The sequence below is a fragment of the Populus trichocarpa genome, chromosome 6 (genome assembly GCF_000002775.5).
Source record: "Populus trichocarpa isolate Nisqually-1 chromosome 6, P.trichocarpa_v4.1, whole genome shotgun sequence".
Classification (NCBI taxonomy): domain Eukaryota; kingdom Viridiplantae; phylum Streptophyta; class Magnoliopsida; order Malpighiales; family Salicaceae; genus Populus; species Populus trichocarpa.
The window spans coordinates 1,271,608-1,292,750 of record NC_037290.2 but is presented as its reverse complement, the minus strand read 5'-3'; the positions used below and the strand labels follow the sequence as shown (position 1 = coordinate 1,292,750).

General features: G+C 33.8%; 2 protein-coding genes across 5 annotated transcripts in view; one reads left to right on the top strand and one right to left on the bottom strand.

Moving 5' to 3' along the window:
* Positions 1 to 21,143, top strand: part of LOC18099774 (leucine-rich repeat extensin-like protein 3) — a 121,072-nt gene that overhangs the window by 75,545 nt on the left and 24,384 nt on the right. The gene's annotated exons all lie outside the window — the stretch shown is intronic.
* Positions 11,507 to 21,143, bottom strand: part of LOC112328008 (uncharacterized) — a 47,222-nt gene continuing 37,585 nt past the window's right edge. Inside the window, exons 1-2 of one of the 4 annotated variants that reach the window (XM_024603806.2) lie at positions 14,377 to 15,116; positions 11,507 to 12,764 (exon numbers count right to left, since the gene is read on the bottom strand). In XM_024603806.2, coding sequence (XP_024459574.1) covers positions 11,794 to 12,705 — 912 coding nt within the window. In that variant the 5' untranslated portion in view covers positions 12,706 to 12,764; positions 14,377 to 15,116 and the 3' untranslated portion in view covers positions 11,507 to 11,793. Of the gene's footprint in view, positions 12,765 to 14,376; positions 15,117 to 21,143 lie in introns of those variants that run through there. The other 3 variants (XM_024603807.2, XM_052453699.1, XM_052453698.1) reach the window with 3 other exon arrangements.

The following is a 21,143-nucleotide window of genomic DNA, read 5'->3' as shown; positions in this document are numbered from 1 at the left end:
TAAAAAGGACTCGGGTTAAGTTTCAAGTTGAAGCAAAAAAAAAAAAAATATTGATGTAACTAAACTCGATTAATCCAACAAAAGTTTTAATAATTTAATTTGCTTGTTTAATTCCTATCAAAACTTGATCGGATCAATTTTAAATAATAAAACGACATGCTTTAATAATAATAAAAAATCAATCATAATGATTATTATTTTATTTAATTAAATGCTTGTATAAGCCTTTTAATTTATACTTGAATTTTTTTTAAATAACCACCTAATATTTTTAAAAAAAATTATAACGTACTCACAGAGAATCGCAAGTTAAATGGCTAATAATTACTATACGTAATTAAAAAATAAAACAACATTTTTTTTTAATTTTTTTAATATATCATGTGATCAAAATATCATCACCATCACTCTATCATCATCAATTCAATTCTTATTGGAAAACTCATGTGTGCAACAATGTTGTATTGCAAGGAATTTTAGGGTTTTTGAATATCATGCATGGTGTTGTTACTCATTTTTGGACCCCACATGCTGGAGACGGTGTATACCTTTTTTGAACTGAGTGTAGGAGTTTAACTCATGTTTGTTGGAAAATTGACAAAAACAGAGAAAAAAATATTTTTTTAAAACCCTGTTTGAGCTGTTTTCTGTTCCCTTTATCCTTCCCCTTTGCTGCTAAAATCATCAGGTTTTCTTAGATTGATCAGGAGTCTTCATAATGCTAAATTCGTTTCTTTTTTATCTGGTCTTTAAGGTTGGATAAATCCCTCAGAATTTGCACAAAAAAAAACTGGTTTTGCTGCTGTTTCAATTTTTTGTTCCAACTTAGGCTCTGATTCTGACTTGGTTTCGTACGATATTTGACCATCCTAACTATATTCTATCACTCATGACATGTTGAAAAATTAACCTACACCTTTATTGGGTCCTGGGGGTCACTGTTCTTAGGGTAGACTCTCAGTTAGATTTGGATGCTCGGTATTGTCATATCAAGAAAACCTTTTTGACCAACTAAATCCCTGCCAGATTCTGTTATTTAAAACAATTTTATCTCACTTTGAATCCTTCATCAAAGTTGTAGTCCAGGACACGTAGATGAATTTGGGATTTTGAATTGCTTGATTTCGATATCAGAAGCTCAAGATATTCCTGTTTGAAATCTAGTGTGAAAACATAGAATCCTGCTGCGAGAAGGTTTCCAGCCGAGTTTGGTTGCAATTCTGTTATTCAGAAAGAATTTATCTCACTTCGAATCCTTCATCAAAGATGTAGTCCGGGACACGTAGATGAATTTGAGCTTTTGAATCGCTTGATTTTGATATCAGAAGCTCAAGATATTCTCGTTTGAATATCTAGTGTGAAAGCAGGGATTTCTGCCGCGAGAAGGATTTTTGCCCAAGTTTGCAGGGATACAATTGCAAGATGCTTAAAGTTTGAAAACCAATTGCAGGCCAATTTGAAGTTTTTTTTTTTTTTTTTTTACGAAGGACCAAATGGAACAGGTGCTAAAATAAGAAAGTTGATTGAAGATAAAATTAGAAAGAAATTTTGCTCGATGAAGAAATTGAAGAACAAAGATTCGATCAGAAAAGGAAAATAGGGGAGCTGATCACGTTTTGCTCTCATTTTTACGACGCCTTACTACCTTTTGTTTTGACACAAACTGCACAGTCCGTTGTCATTTTGAGAACAACCCCTCCCCCGTCTGATTTCTTTCCTGCACAAACCTTCCCGGCTTAGTTCTTTCCTTTTTTCTCTGCAAATTTCTGTTGTTTTCCTTTATCATCACGCCTGATTTTTGGAACTGCAGACCACGTTTTTTTTGCCTCATTTTAAAGGGAGCAGCTGGTGCTTCATGGTCCCAGCTATGGAAGGAAAGAAAGGAGTCGTACCATCCTCTAACTTGGAAAGAAATCACTGCTGATCACAGAATCAGAATCAAATATTTTGGTTTTCTATTTTTTTCTCACCCGAGATTACAACCTAGAATTAGTGTAATATTTGTTTCCTAAATAGAGCTGCATGTTAGGCTATATAAGCCTCTTCTGCTGAGGGAAGGAGTGGGAGAAGAGAAAAAAAGAAGGAGAAAAGGGACAGAAAAAAAAAAGGACGGAAAGGAGAGGAACGAAAGGAAAAAAAAGAGAGCAGAACTACACTGTCGAAAGCCAAAAAAATACAGAGGCAGGGGCGTGAACTCAACCAGCATAACACGCTTTCATCGCCATCTCCCTCATCATCTCCTCGGAGAGGCAGGTAATAGGAGAAGGAAAAGAGGGAGCAGCAGAAAAAATGAAAAAAGAACAGAGGGAGTAGAGATAAAACGCAGAGAACAGAAAGAGTTTCTGTTCGTTACTGTGAAAAGAGAAAAAGAAAAAGGAAAGCAGAACAGAGAAGGAGGGAAAGAGAAGAGAAGAGAAGAAAACAGGAAGAAGCAAGGAAAAAGAAAAGCTGCAGTGCCATCTCCTTTGCCTGTTTCAGCGCCAGATCTGCAGAACAGAAGAGAGGATAGAAAAGCTAAAACCAGTAGAGAGAAAGGGACGAAGACAGAGCTGAACGCAGGAGACCGACGCAAGCAGATAACAAAGGGAAAAGAGCTGGAACAGACGAACACGGACAGACCAGCCAGCACGCCTTCAACATCGCTGCAGCTCCTTCGTTTTTCTCCAGGTCTGTTATTCAATTCCGCATGCATTTCTTGGTTGCATGTGTTACTGCTCAAGTGAAATTTAATTCACTTGAACAGTAACTCGCCAGCTTTCATTAAGCTGTAACTGCACCCTTAAGCTGTAACTGCAACCTTTTGTGTCCAGCCGGGTCACTTGCTTGGGCGAATGACCCGACCGGACCTATTTTTAAAAAATAAAATAAAAGAAAGAGAAAGATATTTATTTTCTGGCATATTTATTTCAAGGTCTGGATTTTTTTTATGTTGTAAAAAAAATATCAATCTCGTATTTAGAATACCTGGTTTTCTACGCAATGTGACAAATATACATATATATCAAAAAAAAATGTTTTCTTATGTGTTGCATACGACCAATACCCTAACATGTTTTGAACGCTCTTTTTTATACAAAAAATATTGGAAGTTTTGAAATTGTGTTTTTGCATGGATTTCTTAAACACAACAAAAATTATTTTCTTGCATTTCTGGATTTTACAACATGTTTGTAAAACTCCAAAGGGTATTGGCCAATATTCCAAAAAATAAAAATTCTTATTTTGGGGGGAATTCATCTATTATTCACCGTTAATATTTGGATAAAGAAATCCCAAATGGATGAATATCCAAAATATTAATGGGAATAACTTGTTATTATTCAATGTTAATATTTGGATAAAGAAACCCTAAGTGATAAATATCCAAAATAATTTTCTAGGAATAATAAGTCATCACATATCCTTGAAAGAAGCATTGATTATAATCGAGGAAATTTCAATTTTTTACTCCACGGTTTACGAGCCGTGAGAGTATAAAACACTAAGGCAAAAATAGGCTTTTAAAGCGCCCTAGATTTCTAAATTTTTGTCCCTCCTCCTTGCGATTTACGAGTCGCAAACTATTGAAATAAAGGGGAAAATGAGCTTTTAAAGCACATGAAATCTCCTTGGATTTCTATCTTAATCAATTCAGTTTAAATCACACCTAAAAAAACTGATGAGATTAGAAAACATCAACATCATAGCAATTATAAAGCAAACCAAACACCAAGCAGCTTATCTTAGGTAGGGCGTACTAGGGGTGCTAATAACTTCCCTTTACGCAACCAGTCACTTGCCTTAGAATCTCTGAAAGACCAGTTAGGGTTCCTAGTGACTAAAATACTAGGTGGCGACTCCTTTACACAATAAACAAAAAAAAACCGAAACCAATCGAGGATCGCCGCTCCACCGCGAGGGTGCGACACATGTAGTGGAAATAATAAAACAAAATTATTCGGAAGTTTCTAAGATCCTGTTAGACAAATTTAAAGTTGTTTAGGGATAAAATCTTATTTTTTATTGTGTTTTAAAAATACAAAATGTATATCATAACTGGTTTATAATTTTCCATTAGGGTTTGACCAAAATACAAAAAATCTCACAACAATTAGTTTTTTTATTCAGAGAGTTATAATTTAGTTGTAAGAATTTAATATTTGAGAGTATAAAATTACACTGTAAAGTATATCCTCAAGTATTAAAGATACAACATAGAAAATAAATGTGATGCTAAATACGGGCCTTAAAACAATTAAGATTTACCCAATAAGTTAGAGACTTCCTCACGGAGGGAGATTTGCCCTGAATCTTAGATGAGACCAACAAATGGAAACATGACCTAGAAAAACAATCAATCAACAATGCAGTTTATCTTAGGTAGGGTGTACTAAGGGTAATGCATCTTCTCCTTGCACAACTAATCCTTTTACCCAGACTCTCACAGACCATTAGGTTTCATAATGACCATAATACTAGGTGGTGATTTCTGAACTCTATAATCATAACTTTATGATTAAACCCAAAACCCCCTCAATTCCAGGAGGTAGCTCCGCCACACGACGTTGTCACGATAGGATGGTGACTCCACATGAGACTTGTCTGGTTGGACTAAACTTTGCTTGTTTGATTATTTGCCTATTTATTTTGTTGGCCTGTTTATTTAACTTAGGCATATTTTTCTTTTTACTGTTTTAGCATGCATTTTTATATATTTCTCATAGTACATCGGGTATAGATTAATGCCTTCATGCATCTTAATTTTTGAATAAACCGAATTCTAGGTTAGGTGGGGAGTAGTGGTCTGTCTCATGACTTTTAGTCGGGGTTCCAATTCATGAAACATCCAACTATGAGTTGAGCGTTTACTTGATAAGGACGGTCACACTGTGCCCCAACTATTTCTTGTAAACCCTTATACTGCCTTCATGAAAGGTGGTCACTGGACAGATCATAAACCCTTTTGAGATCAGATAGTGAACTTACCCCTCATGTAATAACCTAGAACCTGCTTTTAAGGAATGAAATCCTTAATAATTCATTTTGCATTAGGGACAACATGATTAAAATCCTGAACTCTGCAGGGTTTTTGAGCTAAGACCATGACTTCGATAACTTTCTCTGAGTATGGGGAAAGATCCGAGATGATGCAATTAGTTGAAGAGGATTGCCTAAGGACTGAGGTCGAGAACTATAGCACATAACCAAAGTATATTACTTTATGGACAATATAAAGAAGCTTGTGTCAGTCTTGGGGCATGTAGATGAGACTTTGTTTGAGAAGAAGTATAAGAGAATTGCCCACCTAATAAGAATCTTAGTTCAGATTTTAGTAAGTCAATGTATTTTTGGAATCTAGGTTATATATGTTTCACCTTCGAAGATATTGACCTGACCCTTATCATTAAAGAGTATGCCCATATTTTAAACTTCATAAATAACCCTCACAAAGTATATTTCAGATAAAGAATTGAGAACAAAATTGTCGAGGTCGTAAAATTAATTCATTTAAACCAAGTTGATCAATATAGAACGTCTAATGGAGGATTTTAATGGAAATTGATTGAGAATAAGTTGAAGACAGATAAAGACAATGGAAAGCTAAGAGAAGAGAAATAGCAAGTAGTTGCTTTCGCCATCTTCGGGTTAGTTTTGTTTCCTTCAGAAGTCGTTAGGATCATTAGTGTTGAAGTTGTCAACGCCTTCATTGAGTATGAATGGACAAAGAATAACCTCATCTCAGTTATCTTAGCTGAAACTCTCTTATCCCTAAACCATTATATACTGAATGGAAAGAGAGCGATACGGTGTTGTGTTCCTCTACTATTTATATGGATAGTCAATCACTTGGAGACATCGAGAGAAGTTTTCAATAATTTTTTGTGGTTGAATATTGGGCTGATTTTAAATGAAGAGTGTCGCACCCGACATCGCGGCGGCCTTAAAAATTATCATGGAAAAGAATGGATTTCTGGCATCCTATTCTTTGATGGGGAATGGTTTGTTTTAAGGAGTCGCCTCCTAGTATTATGGTTACTAGGAACCCTGACTGGTCAGCAGAGATTCTATGGTACGAGACTGGTTACGCAAAAAGGAAGATATTATCACCCCTTAAACGTCCTGCCTGAGGCAGACTGCATTGCTGGTTTTGTCATAAATTGCTAACATTTTGTTGGTTTATGCTATGATGGTTTGCGTGTAATATTCCTGACTCTGGCGCCAGTGAATATTTAACTACAGATATTTCCAACTCTGGCGTTGATAAATAGTACGTAGCTATAAAATAAATTTAAATCAGTATTTTTTATTCCTGACTCTGGCGTCAGTGAATAAACAAATCAAATAAATTTATTTTTTACGCATACATATTTTTTATGTAACTAAATAAAAGTAAAATACAAGAAAATAAATTTACATCAGTATCTTTATTCCTGACTCTGGCATCAGTGAATAAACCAATAAATTTACTTTATTTTATTTTATTTTTGCATGCATATTTTTATTTTTATGTAATTTAAATAAAATACAATGAAATAAATTTGAATCAATATCTTTATTCTGACTCTGGCGTCAATGAATAAAAACAATAAATTCATATTTATTTTATTACGCATTCACATATTTTTTATTTTTTTATGTAGCTAAATAAAAAAAATAATTAAATCAGTATTTTTATTCCTGACTCTGGAATCAGTGAATAAACCAATAAAATAAATTTTATTTTTCATGCATGCACATATTTTTTTACTTTGTTATTTTTCTATTTTTTCTATTTTTTTTGGGCTTGGCCCAGTTCAGCCCATGGGGGCTGGGCTGGACCCAGCCAGCCCGGCCTGGTCACTGGCCCAAGCCAGTGACCCGGCTGGGCAAAAATCAAAGAAAGCACGCGTGAAGTGATTTCACGCGTGCATGAACAGAATAGAGGAATTAAGTTAGAATGTGTGAATTGAAATTCAAAGTAAATAGTAACCGGTGAATTAAAATGAAAAGCGGGGAAAGAGAAGCTTACTTACCTGGTAGCAATGAAGATGAAAACGTGATGAAAGATTCGTCGGCGAAGCTCCTTTCGCTTCCCTTCTCCTTTGTTCTTGCTTTTCTCTGATTGGTTTCTTCCTGCCTGTCCCTGTTCTGTGTTTATTTCGTTCTCATGTGGCCTTCTGTATAGTCTCTCTGTTCTTGCTCTTTTATTATCCTGACTCTCTCACCGTCCGTTCTTTTTCTCCTCTTGCTCCCCCTCTCTCGGTTCAGTCCTTTCTTTTGTTTTTCGCCTGGTTCCCTCTCGGTTTTTCTTCTGATTTTTCTCCAGTTCCCATCGCTATTTTTTTTCTCTGTCCTTCCTGTGTTTGTCTCCTGTTTCCCTTCGTTTTCACGGCCTTCTCTGTGCTCACTGGTCTGTGTTTTCCTTTCTTTTTCTCAGCAGCCTTTAACACTAAGAAGATGATGCCGGCCTGCTGTGAGTTTGTTTTGGGTGTTTTATTTTTTGTGCAGGAATGTCTGCAGAGATGAAGGCAATGGCGGGGACAATTCTCTGTGTATGCTGGTTTCCTTTCCTCTCCTTCTCTCTGTGTATTATTTCTTTCTCTTGGTTTTTGCTTTGTTTTTGCTGTGGTTCTACCTCTGTTTTTTTGATCTGGTTTTCGGTTTTCCTCTGGGGTTTTCCTTTTTCTCTCTTTTTTTTTCCTGAAATTTGTATTTATAGTCTCAGAATCCCTTCACGTGTGAGAAACCAAGTTTCAATCAAACTCATTCTCTTCTTTAAAGTTTGAATTTGATTAAGAATCAAATTTGAAAGCGGATAACTATCATTACCTTAAAGACAAAGATTATCTCGAAGATAAAGATTATCTTGAAGATAGGGATTATCCTGGATATAAAGATAGAATGACAAAAGCACATTGTAGTCTTTAATTTTCACGGAAATTGACAAATCACACTTTTCATCGAAATAAATCTCTGATCTTTTAATTTTTCATTTTAAACCCTGTAAAAATTAAATTAAAAGCCAAAGGGCAAAAATTGGGTTATGACAGTTGCCCCCTCTTTATAATATTTACAATACAAAGACATTGAAAAATTTCATTTTCTTTAGCTTTGTGTAGTAAATTTATAAAGAAAAGTAGATACGGAAAGAATTTTTTTTTTTTTTTAGTCTTGAAAACTTCGAAAACATGACTTTTACAGAGATAACAGGTCATTTGGAAGACAACCCATTTTTTTTTTTAATGGATCAAATTGTTTTGGGCATCCGGCCTGATGATAAAAGAAAAGCGAAGAATTTCGCGAGTGGTCTAATTGTTCCAGGCGACCTGCCCGATGATTTAAAAATACGAGGATTTTTCAGGATGGTACATTGTAATGGGTTACCTGCCCAAATGGTCACATTGTAATGGGTTACCTGTCGAGTGGAAAAATACGAGGGTTTTTTAGGATGGTCACATTATAATGGGTTACCTGCCCAGATGGTCACATTGTAATGGGTTACCTGCCCAGTGGAAAAATACGAGGATTTTTCAGGATGGTACATTGTAATGAGTTACCAGCCCAGATGGTCATATTGTAATGGGTTACCTGCCCAGTGAAAAAATACGAGGATTTTTCAGGATGGTCACATTGTAATGGGTTACCTGCCCAGTGGAAAAATACGAGGATTTTTCAGGATGGTACATTGTAATGGGTTACCTGCCCATATGGTCAAATTGTAATGGGTTACCTGCCTAGTGGAAAAATATGAGGATTTTTCAGGATGGTACATTGTAATGGGTTACCAGCCCAGATGGTCATATTGTAATGGGTTACCTGCCCAGTGGAAAAAATACGAGGATTTTTCAGGATGGTACATTGTAATGGGTTACCTGCCCAGATGGTCACATTGTAATGGGTTACCTGCCCAGTGGAAAAAATACGAGGATTTTTCAGGATGATATATTGTAATGGGTTACCTGCCCAGATGGTCACATTGTAATGGGTTACCTGCCCAGTGGAAAATTACGAGGATTTTTCAGAATGGTCACATTGTAATGGGTTACCTGCCTAGTGGAAAAATACGAGGATTTTTCAAAAGATGACATGATAGGGCTCGAAGGCGCACCATTCAAGAGATGGAAGCTCGAAGAAAATGAGGGCTCGGAGGCGCGCTCGAAAGGAAATGAGGGCTCGAGGGCGCACTCAAAAGGAGATAGGGTTAGGAAAGGCATTACCTTTAATGGTCGAGGACTCGAAGGCGCACTCGAAAAGAAATGAGGTGAGGGCTCGAAGGCGCACTCAAAAGGAGGTAGGGTAGGAAACGCATTACCTTTGATGGTCGAGGGCTCGAAGGCGCACTCGAAAAGAAATGAGATGAGGGCTCGAAGGCACACTCAAAAGGAGGTAGGATAGGAAATGCACTACCTTTGATGGTCAAGGGCTCGAAGGCGCGCTCGAAAAGAAATGAGGTGAGGGCTCAAAGACGCACTCAAAAGGAGGTAGGGTTAGGAAACGCACTACCTCAGGAATGGAAAATGAAAGGTGGTGGAAAAATACAGAGATTTTTCAGGTGGCCTAATTCTCATGAGCGGCCTGCCCAGGTTGAAAAATTCTGAAAAGTGAAAATTTTTCAAAAGCAATTTCAATGTTCGCCATTTCAAGTTGGCCTTCCACTTGATGAATTCCGTTTAGAATTTTTCTCTAATGAAATTTGCAAAAATCATTGTCCAGTGTCTCAAAGTTTAGATGATATGCATGCATCTTTACCTGATTTGAAATATAGGCCCCCATTTCTTCTTAATCTTCTTGTTATTTGATTGATGAAGACTTGCTACCTCTGATTTGGGTCATCTTTGTTGTTTGGCTTTCTAGTCCACTCGAATTAGCCCATGTAAGTCTATTTCCAGATTTGTTTGCACAACTCAGCCTTTGTAGTGCCCATTGTGACCCACTTGCTTGCTAAAGATTTTCTGACTCGTCAAATAATTTGAGAGGATCATTCATTACCCCTCGTCTCACTGCTAAAAACATTCGGTGTCACTAGCTGAAAGGATGAAGCTGTCTTTTGTAAACCAAAATGCCCCCTTGTCTTTGTTGAAGGAAATTAACATCTCTTTTTCTAGAATTTTTCCTTCTAAACACAATGTTGCCCCCTTGTATTGGTCATTGCCCCTAGGTGTGCTCTGTCAGCGACTTAGAAAAATAATGGTTTTAAGAGGCCATTTTCTCATTTCTATCCTTTTTCAGTTTGGTGAAAGAATATAGGTCTAAAATGAATCTTGAAATCTTGATCTTGCATTTTGAAAACAAAAATTATTTCGATGTGAGTCTAAAACAATTTGCTTTTGAAATCTTGCAACTCCTTGATTATTTTCTTTCTTGAAAAAGAGATTATTTGCTCTTGTGTTTGGCAATGAGATCTTCGGTGAAAATATGTCATGAGATGACCTTTTGTTTCAAAGTGAAGGGCTCGAGAAAAAGCTCGTGGTTTTGTATGAGAAAAACTTGACTCTTTTTTGAACATTTATTTTTATCAGCATGAATAATAATGAGTAGTTTATTCTTGATGTCATGAATCTTATGAAAAAAATATTCTTTGCATTTTGATAGCATTGTTTATTGTTCTAGGTTGCTTGCTTGCTTGATTAGAAAGGACTTCTACAGGCACGTAACGTAGGTTGTGGTTTTTGGCTATGAAAGAAAAGGATTCATAAGGCTCAAAGAGTGTTTCAGGGTTTCAAAGACTGAAGATCACTATCAACAGTTTGACTCTTGACGTCATTCATATTTTCTTTTGCCGCTCTTCTTTGATTTGCCCTCTTTTTTTCTTTTTCATTGCTTTGCTAGAGCATACTCACTTTATCTTGGTTATCACTTTTTCTTGTGATTTGGGCATGCCCCCTAGCATTTGAGTTTCTTGGGCTCTTTTGCCTTTTGGCTTTCTCACGGCTTTATCATCTTTCTTGATCATTGAAATTTCACTTGCCCCTAGTGTGGGGTGTGATCCTAGTCGGGATTTTTTTTGAAAGAAAAATTATTCAAGCTCAAAAAGGGATCGCAAGGGATGTACTTATTTCAGAATGTGAAATGAGTAACAAAGATGGCCTTTCCTCATTTCAAGCGCAAGCAACAATGATTAACAAATTTTGACTTCATCCAGTATGATGGTTTGGTCTTTGCAAAGATACATTTCATGAATCATGAGTAACGAGTTCACTACATACCATTATTCATACATTGAAAAACACATGTTTCAAGAGTCACGGGGTAAGGGTGTTTATTCCTTTTTTTCATATTCTTTGGTATATAATTTAGTCACTTCAATGATGGAGTTGCTTAATTCACTTGTCATTCTACAAGTAGAATGTCAAAAATATTGTTTTTGAATAAACATCAAATTATTTTTGAAATCAAAATGCCAGATCAATTTTTTCAAAACTCTAATAGGGAAACTGATTTTGGTAAAAGAGATGAATTGCGTCTATGAGATCACGCGAGGCTTCCAAAGTGTATTTGTGAGTTCTTATAAGAAAACTCTCTTAAGAATAATGCTTGGTCGTAAACATGATTGAACGACGAACTTATTATTTCATTGAAACTTTGGAAAAGAAGTTTAACAACAAAGAACTTATGCCAACATCTTGGGCTATGAACACTGGGATGATAACACATAAAGGGGCTAAACATTTAACGATCATTGATTGGAATTTCTGGAATCTTTCAATCATTCATTCTCCTCGACAATGGCATCTTTTCAACAATCAATTGAAATCAGATGTAGATCATTCTCGACCTAATATCAACATAGCTTTTCTTCAAGATAGTTGATTTCTGGGAGTCGGTGTGAAGCAATTAGCTATAGGAACGATAAGTGCCTTGGCAACCACTTTCAGTGAAACCGTTCTTCTCAGTCGGGTTAGTAATCTTACCTAACCCAATGGCCTGTTCAATCCTCTTAGCTATAACAACCAAGTCAGTAAAATATTGTGCAGAGCTTCTAACCAAGTATTCAAAGAACGGAGCTTTAAAGGTGTTGGAAAATAAACTAATCATCTCTTTTTCCAACATAGGAGGGTTAACTTGTGCAGCTACCTCACTCCATCTTCGGGTGTATTCCCTTATGGACTCCTTGTTGTCCTTTTCCATAGCTTGGAAGCTTAACCGATCAGGGCCCACGTCTATATTGAACTTATATTGCCTCATGAAGGCATCAACTAAATCCTTCCATTTTTTTACCTTGGTATTGTCCAACCGCATATACCAAGTGAGGGAAACATCACTCAAGTTGTCTTGAAAGAAATGAATCAGAAGTTTCTCATCATCAACCACCTCAGCCATTTTGTTGCAGTATGCTTTGAGATGAGTTATAGGGCATTGAGTTCTCGTATATTTAACAAATTCTGGCACTCTAAAATTTTTGGGAATGACAACGTTGGGCACCAAACACATCTCAACAGCCTTTATAGGATCATATAGGCGAATTCCCTCAAATGCCCTCATCCTTTGCTCTAGGGCAATGAATTTGTTCAGATCATCTTCTTTTACCATCTTGCCTTTTTGAGATTCCTTCTCGTTTGCCCCCAGATTCTGTGGAGTGAAGGGATTTACGAGCATAGGTTCAGGCTGAGCTATATGTGTTGCTTTTCCGGATTTGTCTCTCAAGGCTTGCTCGAGTAGACTAGTAAGCCTTGTGACTTCTTCCTTAAGATTGTCCACCTCTTTTTGATGTTGGGCTTCCAACTGGGCTCTTTCTTCGTTTTCCATTTGTCTTTTTCCCGAACGAGTGTTATAGATGGGTTTCAATGGGGAACCTATATTCCAACCTGTAAATGTAAATCATACAATTTATGCAAAAATGTTGATTCAATTAAAAATGCATATGAAATGTGGACTCTCCCTTCACAGGATGACAACCTAATAGGAAGATCCTAATTGTTGAGTGCATCAAGGGGTTGGTCATTATCTAGTTTCAAAAGGGTCTCTCGCATGCTCAGTGATCGTCCTTGAAAGGTCGATATGAGGCTTACAAGGAGTGTGAAGATAGAGGCCCTGAGTAATATCAGTTTGGCATATCGACCACTTCCAAGTAAACAATCAAGCGAGAGTTGGATGGTTTCACGAGTCTTACCCAGGCTAAAGCCATTGGGGTGCCGTTACTCCCCCACTTATCCTAGGTTGTAAAGTGTGTGCTCTCAAAGTGATGCATGGCAACATAAACAAGGATGCATGCTAAAGCAGTAAATACAGGAAAAATAAACAAATAAACACAACAAACAACATAGCAATAATAAGACAAAAGACAAAGCTTAATCCTAAAGTCCCCAGTGGAGTCGCCATTCTGTCACACCCGACATCGCGGCGGCCTTAAAATTATCATGGAAAAGAATGGATTTCTGGCATCCTATTCTTTGATGGGGAATGATTTGTTTTAAGGAGTCGCCACCTAGTATTATGGTTACTAGGAACCCTGACTGGTCAGCAGAGATTCTATGGTACGAGACTGGTTACGCAAAAAGGAAGATATTATCACCCCTTAAACATCCTGCCTGAGGCAGGCTGCATTGCTGGTTTTGTCATAAATTGCTAACATTTTGTTGGTTTATGCTATGATGGTTTGCGTGTAATATTCCTGACTCTGGCGCCAGTGAATATTTAACTACAGATATTTCCAACTCTGGCGTTGATAAATAGTACGTAGCTATAAAATAAATTTAAATCAATATTTTTTATTCCTGACTCTGGCGTCAGTGAATAAACAAATCAAATAAATTTATTTGTTACGCATACACATTTTTTATGTAACTAAATAAAAGTAAAATACAAGAAAATAAATTTACATCAGTATCTTTATTCCTGACTCTGGCATCAGTGAATAAACCAATAAATTTACTTTATTTTATTTTATTTTTGCATGCATATTTTTATTTTTATGTAATTTAAATAAAATACAATGAAATAAATTTGAATCAATATCTTTATTCTGACTCTGGCGTCAATGAATAAAAACAATAAATTCATATTTATTTTATTACGCATTCACATATTTTTTATTTTTTATGTAGCTAAATAAAAAAATAATTAAATCAGTATTTTTATTCCTGACTCTGGAATCAGTGAATAAACCAATAAAATAAATTTTATTTTTCATGCGTGCACATATTTTTTTACTTTGTTATTTTTCTATTTTTTCTATTTTTTTTTGGGGCTTGGCCCAGTTCAGCCCATGGGGGCTGGGCTGGACCCAGCCAGCCCGGCCTGGTCACTGGCCCAAGCCAGTGACCCGGCTGGGCAAAAATCAAAGAAAGCACGCGGGAAGTGATTTCACGCGTGCATGAACAGAATAGAGGAATTAAGTTAGAATGTGTGAATTGAAATTCAAAGTAAATAGTAACCGGTGAATTAAAATGAAAAGCGGGGAAAGAGAAGCTTACTTACCTGGTAGCTATGAAGATGAAAACGTGATGAAAGATTCGTCGGCGAAGCTCCTTTCTCTTCCCTTCTCCTTTGTTCTTGCTTTTCTCTGATTGGTTTCTTCCTGCCTGTCCCTGTTCTGTGTTTATTTCGTTCTCATGTGGCCTTCTGTATAGTCTCTCTGTTCTTGCTCTTTTATTATCCTGACTCTCTCACCGTCCGTTCTTTTTCTCCTCTTGTTCCCCCTCTCTCGGTTCAGTCCTTTCTTTTGTTTTTCGCCTGGTTCCCTCTCGGTTTTTCTTCTGATTTTTCTCCAGTTCCCATCGCTATTTTTTTTCTCTGTCCTTCCTGTGTTTGTCTCCTGTTTCCCTTCGTTTTCACGGCCTTTTCTGTGCTCACTGGTCTGTGTTTTCCTTTCTTTTTCTCAGCAGCCTTTAACACTAAGAAGATGATGCCGGCCTGCTGTGAGTTTGTTTTGGGTGTTTTATTTTTTGTGCAGGAATGTCTGCAGAGATGAAGGCAATGGCGGGGACAATTCTCTGTGTATGCTGGTTTCCTTTCCTCTCCTTCTCTCTGTGTATTATTTCTTTCTCTGGGTTTTTGCTTTGTTTTTGCTCTGGTTCTGCCTCCGTTTTTTTGATCTGGTTTTCGGTTTTCCTCTGGGGTTTTCCTTTTTCTCTGTTTTTTTTTTTCCATGAGATCTGTATTTATAGTGCCGAGTCCCTTCACGTGTGAGAAACCAAGTTTCAATCAAACTCATTCTCTTCTTTAAAGTTTGAATTTGATTAAGAATCAAATTTGAAAGCGGATAATTATCATTACCTTAAAGACAAGGATTATCTCGAAGATAAAGATTATCTTGAAGATAGGGATTACCCTGAATATAAAGATAGAATGACAAAAGCACATTGTAGTCCTTAATTTTCACGGAAGTTGACAAATCACACTTTTCATCGAAATAAATCTCTGATTTTTTATTTTAAACCCTGTAAAAATTAAATTAAAAGCCAAAGGGCAAAAATTGGGTTATGACAAAGAGTGGAATGACCTAGATGAGAAGGCATGGGTGAAAAAAAACCAAGCACTCTATCATAGTAATTTCAGGTGGACAGTTCTTCTTATCTTATGAGTTATGGTGACAAAACATGGGCTCGACTTATTGGTTTGACTGCTTATATCTGCTACTCACCCTCGCTGCTTATACCAAGAACCCAGGGATTAGCCAAGTATACTAGTTTGTTCAAAGAGACTAATTTTTTAGTTGAGCTATATGCTATTAAATGTAATTGGGGTAGCTTGTTTTAGTTTACAGAAAGGAACAATAAAAAAAAAATCCTCAACCAACCTTAATTACTTAATACGGAGAAGTAGTGAATTATCCAAAGTGCTTGGAAGCACGAGAATGCAAAGCTAAAATTCAGCAGTAAAGAGGGACAAATAATATCACTTTTAACCAACCGATTAGCTATAAGATATATTAAACTAACAAGAATACAATAAAAGAGATTGGTCAGGTAGTCCATGTGCTTATAATCAATCCTGGTCCTGTCATGTGAGCCACGAGCTAAGCTTAATGTTAATGGAAACCTGGTTTATAATTAAATCACCTTCTTATATGGCAAGGCCACATCACTGAGATTTCAAATTAGAGAATGTTCAATGGCTAATTTCTTCCAGGCTCCGTTCGATTTTGTGTTTAAAATTATATTTGAGTGCGTTTTAAAATTATATTTGGATTGAAAATGTATTAAATTGGTTTTTTAACATATTTTGATGAATTTAATACGTTGATGTCAAAAAATAAAAAAAATCAAAACAAAATTATTATAATGTAATTTAAACTAAAAACACTCTTAAAAACACAATGAATCGCAATAACAAACATTACTCCGAAGATATTTGAAAGTGTAGCAGCAGTTATTTTTTAATTTTTTTATTTAGAAATACATTAAAATAATATATGTTTTTATTTTTTAAATATTATTGATATCAGCACATAAAACAATTCCAAAATATAAAAAAATTAATTTTAAACATAAATAGTTTTTGGTACCTAACAATGTCTTCCATGACCCGTGGTGGCATAAATTTCAAAGTAAAATCACCTTTTTTTTCTATTTTTTTCCCACGTAAATTTACAATAATTGTAAATTGACAATAATAGGCTAGGACGTAGGATTGATTGGATAATTTCTTTTGTAGTTTTGCACTTAAGGACAATTTCTGGACCCCACAATTTTTTTCTTAACTTCTCCCCTTGATTTTTTAGATCATTTTGTGTAATTGGTTTTTTTTACTGGTTTCATCTTTTGACATTTAATTTGTTAGGGATTTGACTTCGTACGATCTTATCCTTCTGCATTAGTTTTTTTTAATATTGGTTTTGTGATTATCTTTAAGTTTTTTATATGAGTTTATCTTAGTCTCATGATTTAGGTTACGAGTTTTGCTTGCCTTTTTTAATATAAGTTTTTTTTTAGTTTTTTTTTTGTTTGATTTTTCAAGATATTATTCTAATTTATCTATATTTTTTTATTCAAATAAAGTTTATTTTTAAAAATAAAAGATATTCATTTTTCAGGGTGTGAATTTATCTTTTATTAACTTAAATAAATAAGTTCGGTACATACAATCAGGTGAAGTTCTTATTTTATGTGATTGAATATATTAATCTACTTTCATCTCTCAATTTTTTCAGTTTTTTCTAGGTTATTATTAACAATTTGTTTTTATTTACATAAATGATTATCGATTTATTTAATTAGATGCTTGCATAAGCCTTTCAATTTATACTTTGAATTTTTTTATGTAAAAAACATTTTGAAATAGCCTGTATACCCAATATTTTTTTAAAAAAAATTAAAACCTGCAGAGAATCACAAGTTAAACGACTAATAATTACTATTTGTGAATATGGTGGCATGCTTATCGTTTTGATGAATTGGTTTTTTAAAAAACATCAAATTTATTATAAAAATTTGAAAATGTATTAAAAACATCAAATTTAAAACCCGCAGAGAATCACAAGTTAAACGACTAACAAAATTTATTATTGAAAATGTATTAAATTGGTTTTTTAATATATTTTGATGAATTTAATACGTTGATGTCAAAAAATAAAATAAAAATCAAAACAAATTTATTATAATGTATTTTTAAACTAAAAACACTCTTAAAAACATAATGAATCGCAATAACAAACATTACTCCGAGGATGTTTGAGAGTGTAGTAACAGTTATTTTTTAATATTCTTTTCATTAAGAAATACATCAAAACTAGAACGTTGGATTGATTGGATAATTTCTTTTGTGGTTTTGCACTCATGGACAATTTCTGGAGCCCCCAATTTTGTTCTTAACTTCTCTCCCTTGTGCCCACACATAGCAATTGGCAGATAGCCACCACTTCAGTCTTTTGTAGTTTTGCCCTCATGCAATTTTTAGTCTTTTATAGCACCATTTGTCATCGTCGCCTAACCACTTCTCCTTTTCAAATAGATACTAAATACATGTCCCGTGTGATGCTGCGGGTTAATTTTTTTATATATAAAAAATACCAAGAAAAAGTTAAAATCTAAAAGTATTAGATTTTTCTGCAAAGTTATACCCAAGAATCTTGGGTTTGGCTGTAACGCCTGACCTAAAAGTAATATTTATAATATTAATAATAACATTAAACTTGCATGACCCGGTAAGTCTAGCTGCAGTACCAAATCCAATAGCCTTGGATGCGAGTCTGGCTGCAAGGTCGTATCATAAAAGTATAATAATTAAATAAATTAATTAGAAAGAAAAAAACCAATAGAAAGAAAAAACTAATGAAGAAAAAGAAAAAAAATCTGAATTAACTGGGTTAACCCTTTAAACCAGGTTAACCCGTCAAACATTGGATTCGTGTCGTGAAAGTTTGATAACTAAATAGAAAAAAAAATTGATGGGTTAATTCAGAATTAACCAGGCTAACCCGTCAAACCAGATTACCTATCAAACTCAGGATTCATGTCATGAAAGTTTAATAATTAAATAAAAAAAAATTAAACATTAACAACGTACAAAAAAATTATTACAATTAATTTCTTTTGTGATTTTGCACTCATGGACAATTACTGGAGCCCCCAATTTTTTTCTTAACTTCTCTCCCTTGTGCCCACACATAGCAATTGCCAGATAGCCACCCCTTTAGTCTTTTGTAGCTCCAATTATCATCGTCGCCTAACAACTTCAGTCTCTTTCTCCTATTCAAATCGATATATATAAAATTGTGTTTAAGTTGGAAAGATGTTTTTTTTTTCATGTATATATAAAATTGTGTTTAAGTTGGAAAGATGGTAATTGAATATTTTTAATTTATTTTAATATTTTGATGTGTTAATATCAACAATAAAAAAATAATTTTTTAGTTTAATATATTTTTTTAAGAATATATATATATATATATATATATATTAAAAAAGCACAGCATGAAATATTAAAAAAAATCACAATTATATATAAAAAATCATAATTTAAACATTTTTTTATTTTTTGTTTAAAATTATTTTTTTAAATATTTTAGATCGTTTTGATATATTGATGTAAAAATAGTTTTTAAAATTTTATAAAATATTATTTTAATATAATTTTAAACAAAAAAAAACATTTTAAATAACTAACGTTACTACTCTACTTTTAAACACTTCATTAATATTTTATAAAGCACTTGGGACCATGCCATGTGCAAGGGGTGGGCGTGTATGTAGCATAAATGAACATCACCAAACTAATGTACCTTAGGATAGATACAATATAACATTTATATTAGCGGTGTTCATAAATATTTTAACAATATCTAAAAGGTACGGGGGAATCATTGTTCCCCCACCTAAATCACTGTGGATTACAATAGTAATCTACAGTGTTTTTTTTTTGTATTTTTTAATTTTTTTTCCAACTTTTCCTCTTTTTTTTAGGTCTTTTTTTTCTTCTGAAATTACTCTTTTTTTTTTTCCAACTTTGCTTTTTTTTTTTCCCATTTAATTTTTTTGAAATTATCTTTGTTGATTTTACTTTTTAAATATTGAGCTGGTTAAAAATTCCGCTTTGTAATTTTTTTCCTTTAAAATACTGTGGATTGCTACGATGTTTTTCTATTTTATTTTTTTATTTTTTTAAAATTATATTTGTCAATTTTTTTTATTGAGCTGATTGAGAATTTAGTTTTGTAAATTTTTTCTTTAAAACATTGTTGATTGCTACAGTGTTTTTCTGCATGGTTTTTTTTTTTGTTTTTTATGATTTTCTTTGAAATTATCTTTTTTATTTTATTTTTTAATGTTGAGCTGGTTAAAAATTACAGTTACAATATGCGAGGAAAGCACTGTAACTTTCTTCGCAAATTATTGTCGATTGCTACAGTGTTTTTTCTCATATGGTTTTTTTTTGTTTTGTTATGTTTTTCCCTAAAATTGTCTATGTCAATTTTATTTTTTAAATATTAAGCTGGTTAAGAATTGCAATTACAAGTAAATATAAGTTTTTCCTCACAAAACACTATGGATTGATACAGTTTTTCCTCACATGGTTTTTTTCCGGTTTCTTTTGTGTTTTCTTTTTTTGTAATATTTTTTTCCAAAATTATCTTTGTCATTTTTTTTTTTAATAATGAGTTGGTTAAAATTTAACTTTGTAATAAAACTTAATCATGTGGGGAAAGAACTGTAGCTTTCCTCCCAAAATATTGTTGAAAATTACAATTACAAGTCATTGCAAATAAGGTTAAATCATGTGGGGAAGCACTGTAGCTTTTATCACAAAACACTATGAATTGCTACAGTGTTTCCAATATGATTTTTTTTCCTTTTTTGTGTTTTTTTTATTTTTTTTCCTAGAATTGTCTCTGTCGATTTGATTTTTTTAATATTAAGCTGATTAAGAATTTAGCTTTATAATTGTTTTTTCTTTAAAACACTTTGAATTATTGTAGTGTTTTCCCATATGATTTTTTTATTATTTTTTTCAAAATTATCTTTGTCCATTTTTCTTTAATATTAAGTTGGTTAAGAATTATAATTACAATAAAGCTAAATCATATGGGGAAAGCGTTGTAGTTTTTCTCACAAAACACTATAGATTATCACAGTATTTCTCTAAATGGTTTTTAATTTTATTTTATTGGGGAAATCACTGTAGTTTTCCTCACAAAACATTGTCAATTGCTACAATGTTTTTCCTCATGGGTTTTTTTCCTTCCAAAATTATCTTTGTTAGTTTTTTTTTAATATTAAGTTGGTAGAAAATTTAGCTTTATAATTTTTTTTGCTTTTTATTAACAGAAAATATTAAATCATGTGGCGAAAACACTGTATCTTTCCTCCCAAAACACTGTGGATTGCTACAAATCATTTTGTTCAGTCTCTAAGTTTTAATCACCAACACAACTTTTTTTTTTCGTCATGAAATATTGGATCCATCATACCTTTAGTTTCTATTACTTATCTAGCGCTGATTCACAATTATAATACTATTAAATATATTTGTTTTTTAAGCCCGCAACAGCGCGCGGGCATGCATCTCGTGATTCAGTGAAGTATGTTTGATATTTCCAACACAATTGTTAATGTTTTGTAAATTTCACCTATTTATTTTTTATTTATACCCGATCGAGTCATAAGATATATATGGCTAGGTTAAATATTTTATGAATATTATATATATTTACAAATTAAGTTATGTTGCTAATTTTTATGAATTGAGTTTAATTAGAACTAAGATTTATGCTCAATAAATTAGCTTAAAATTTTGTTATGAGTTTT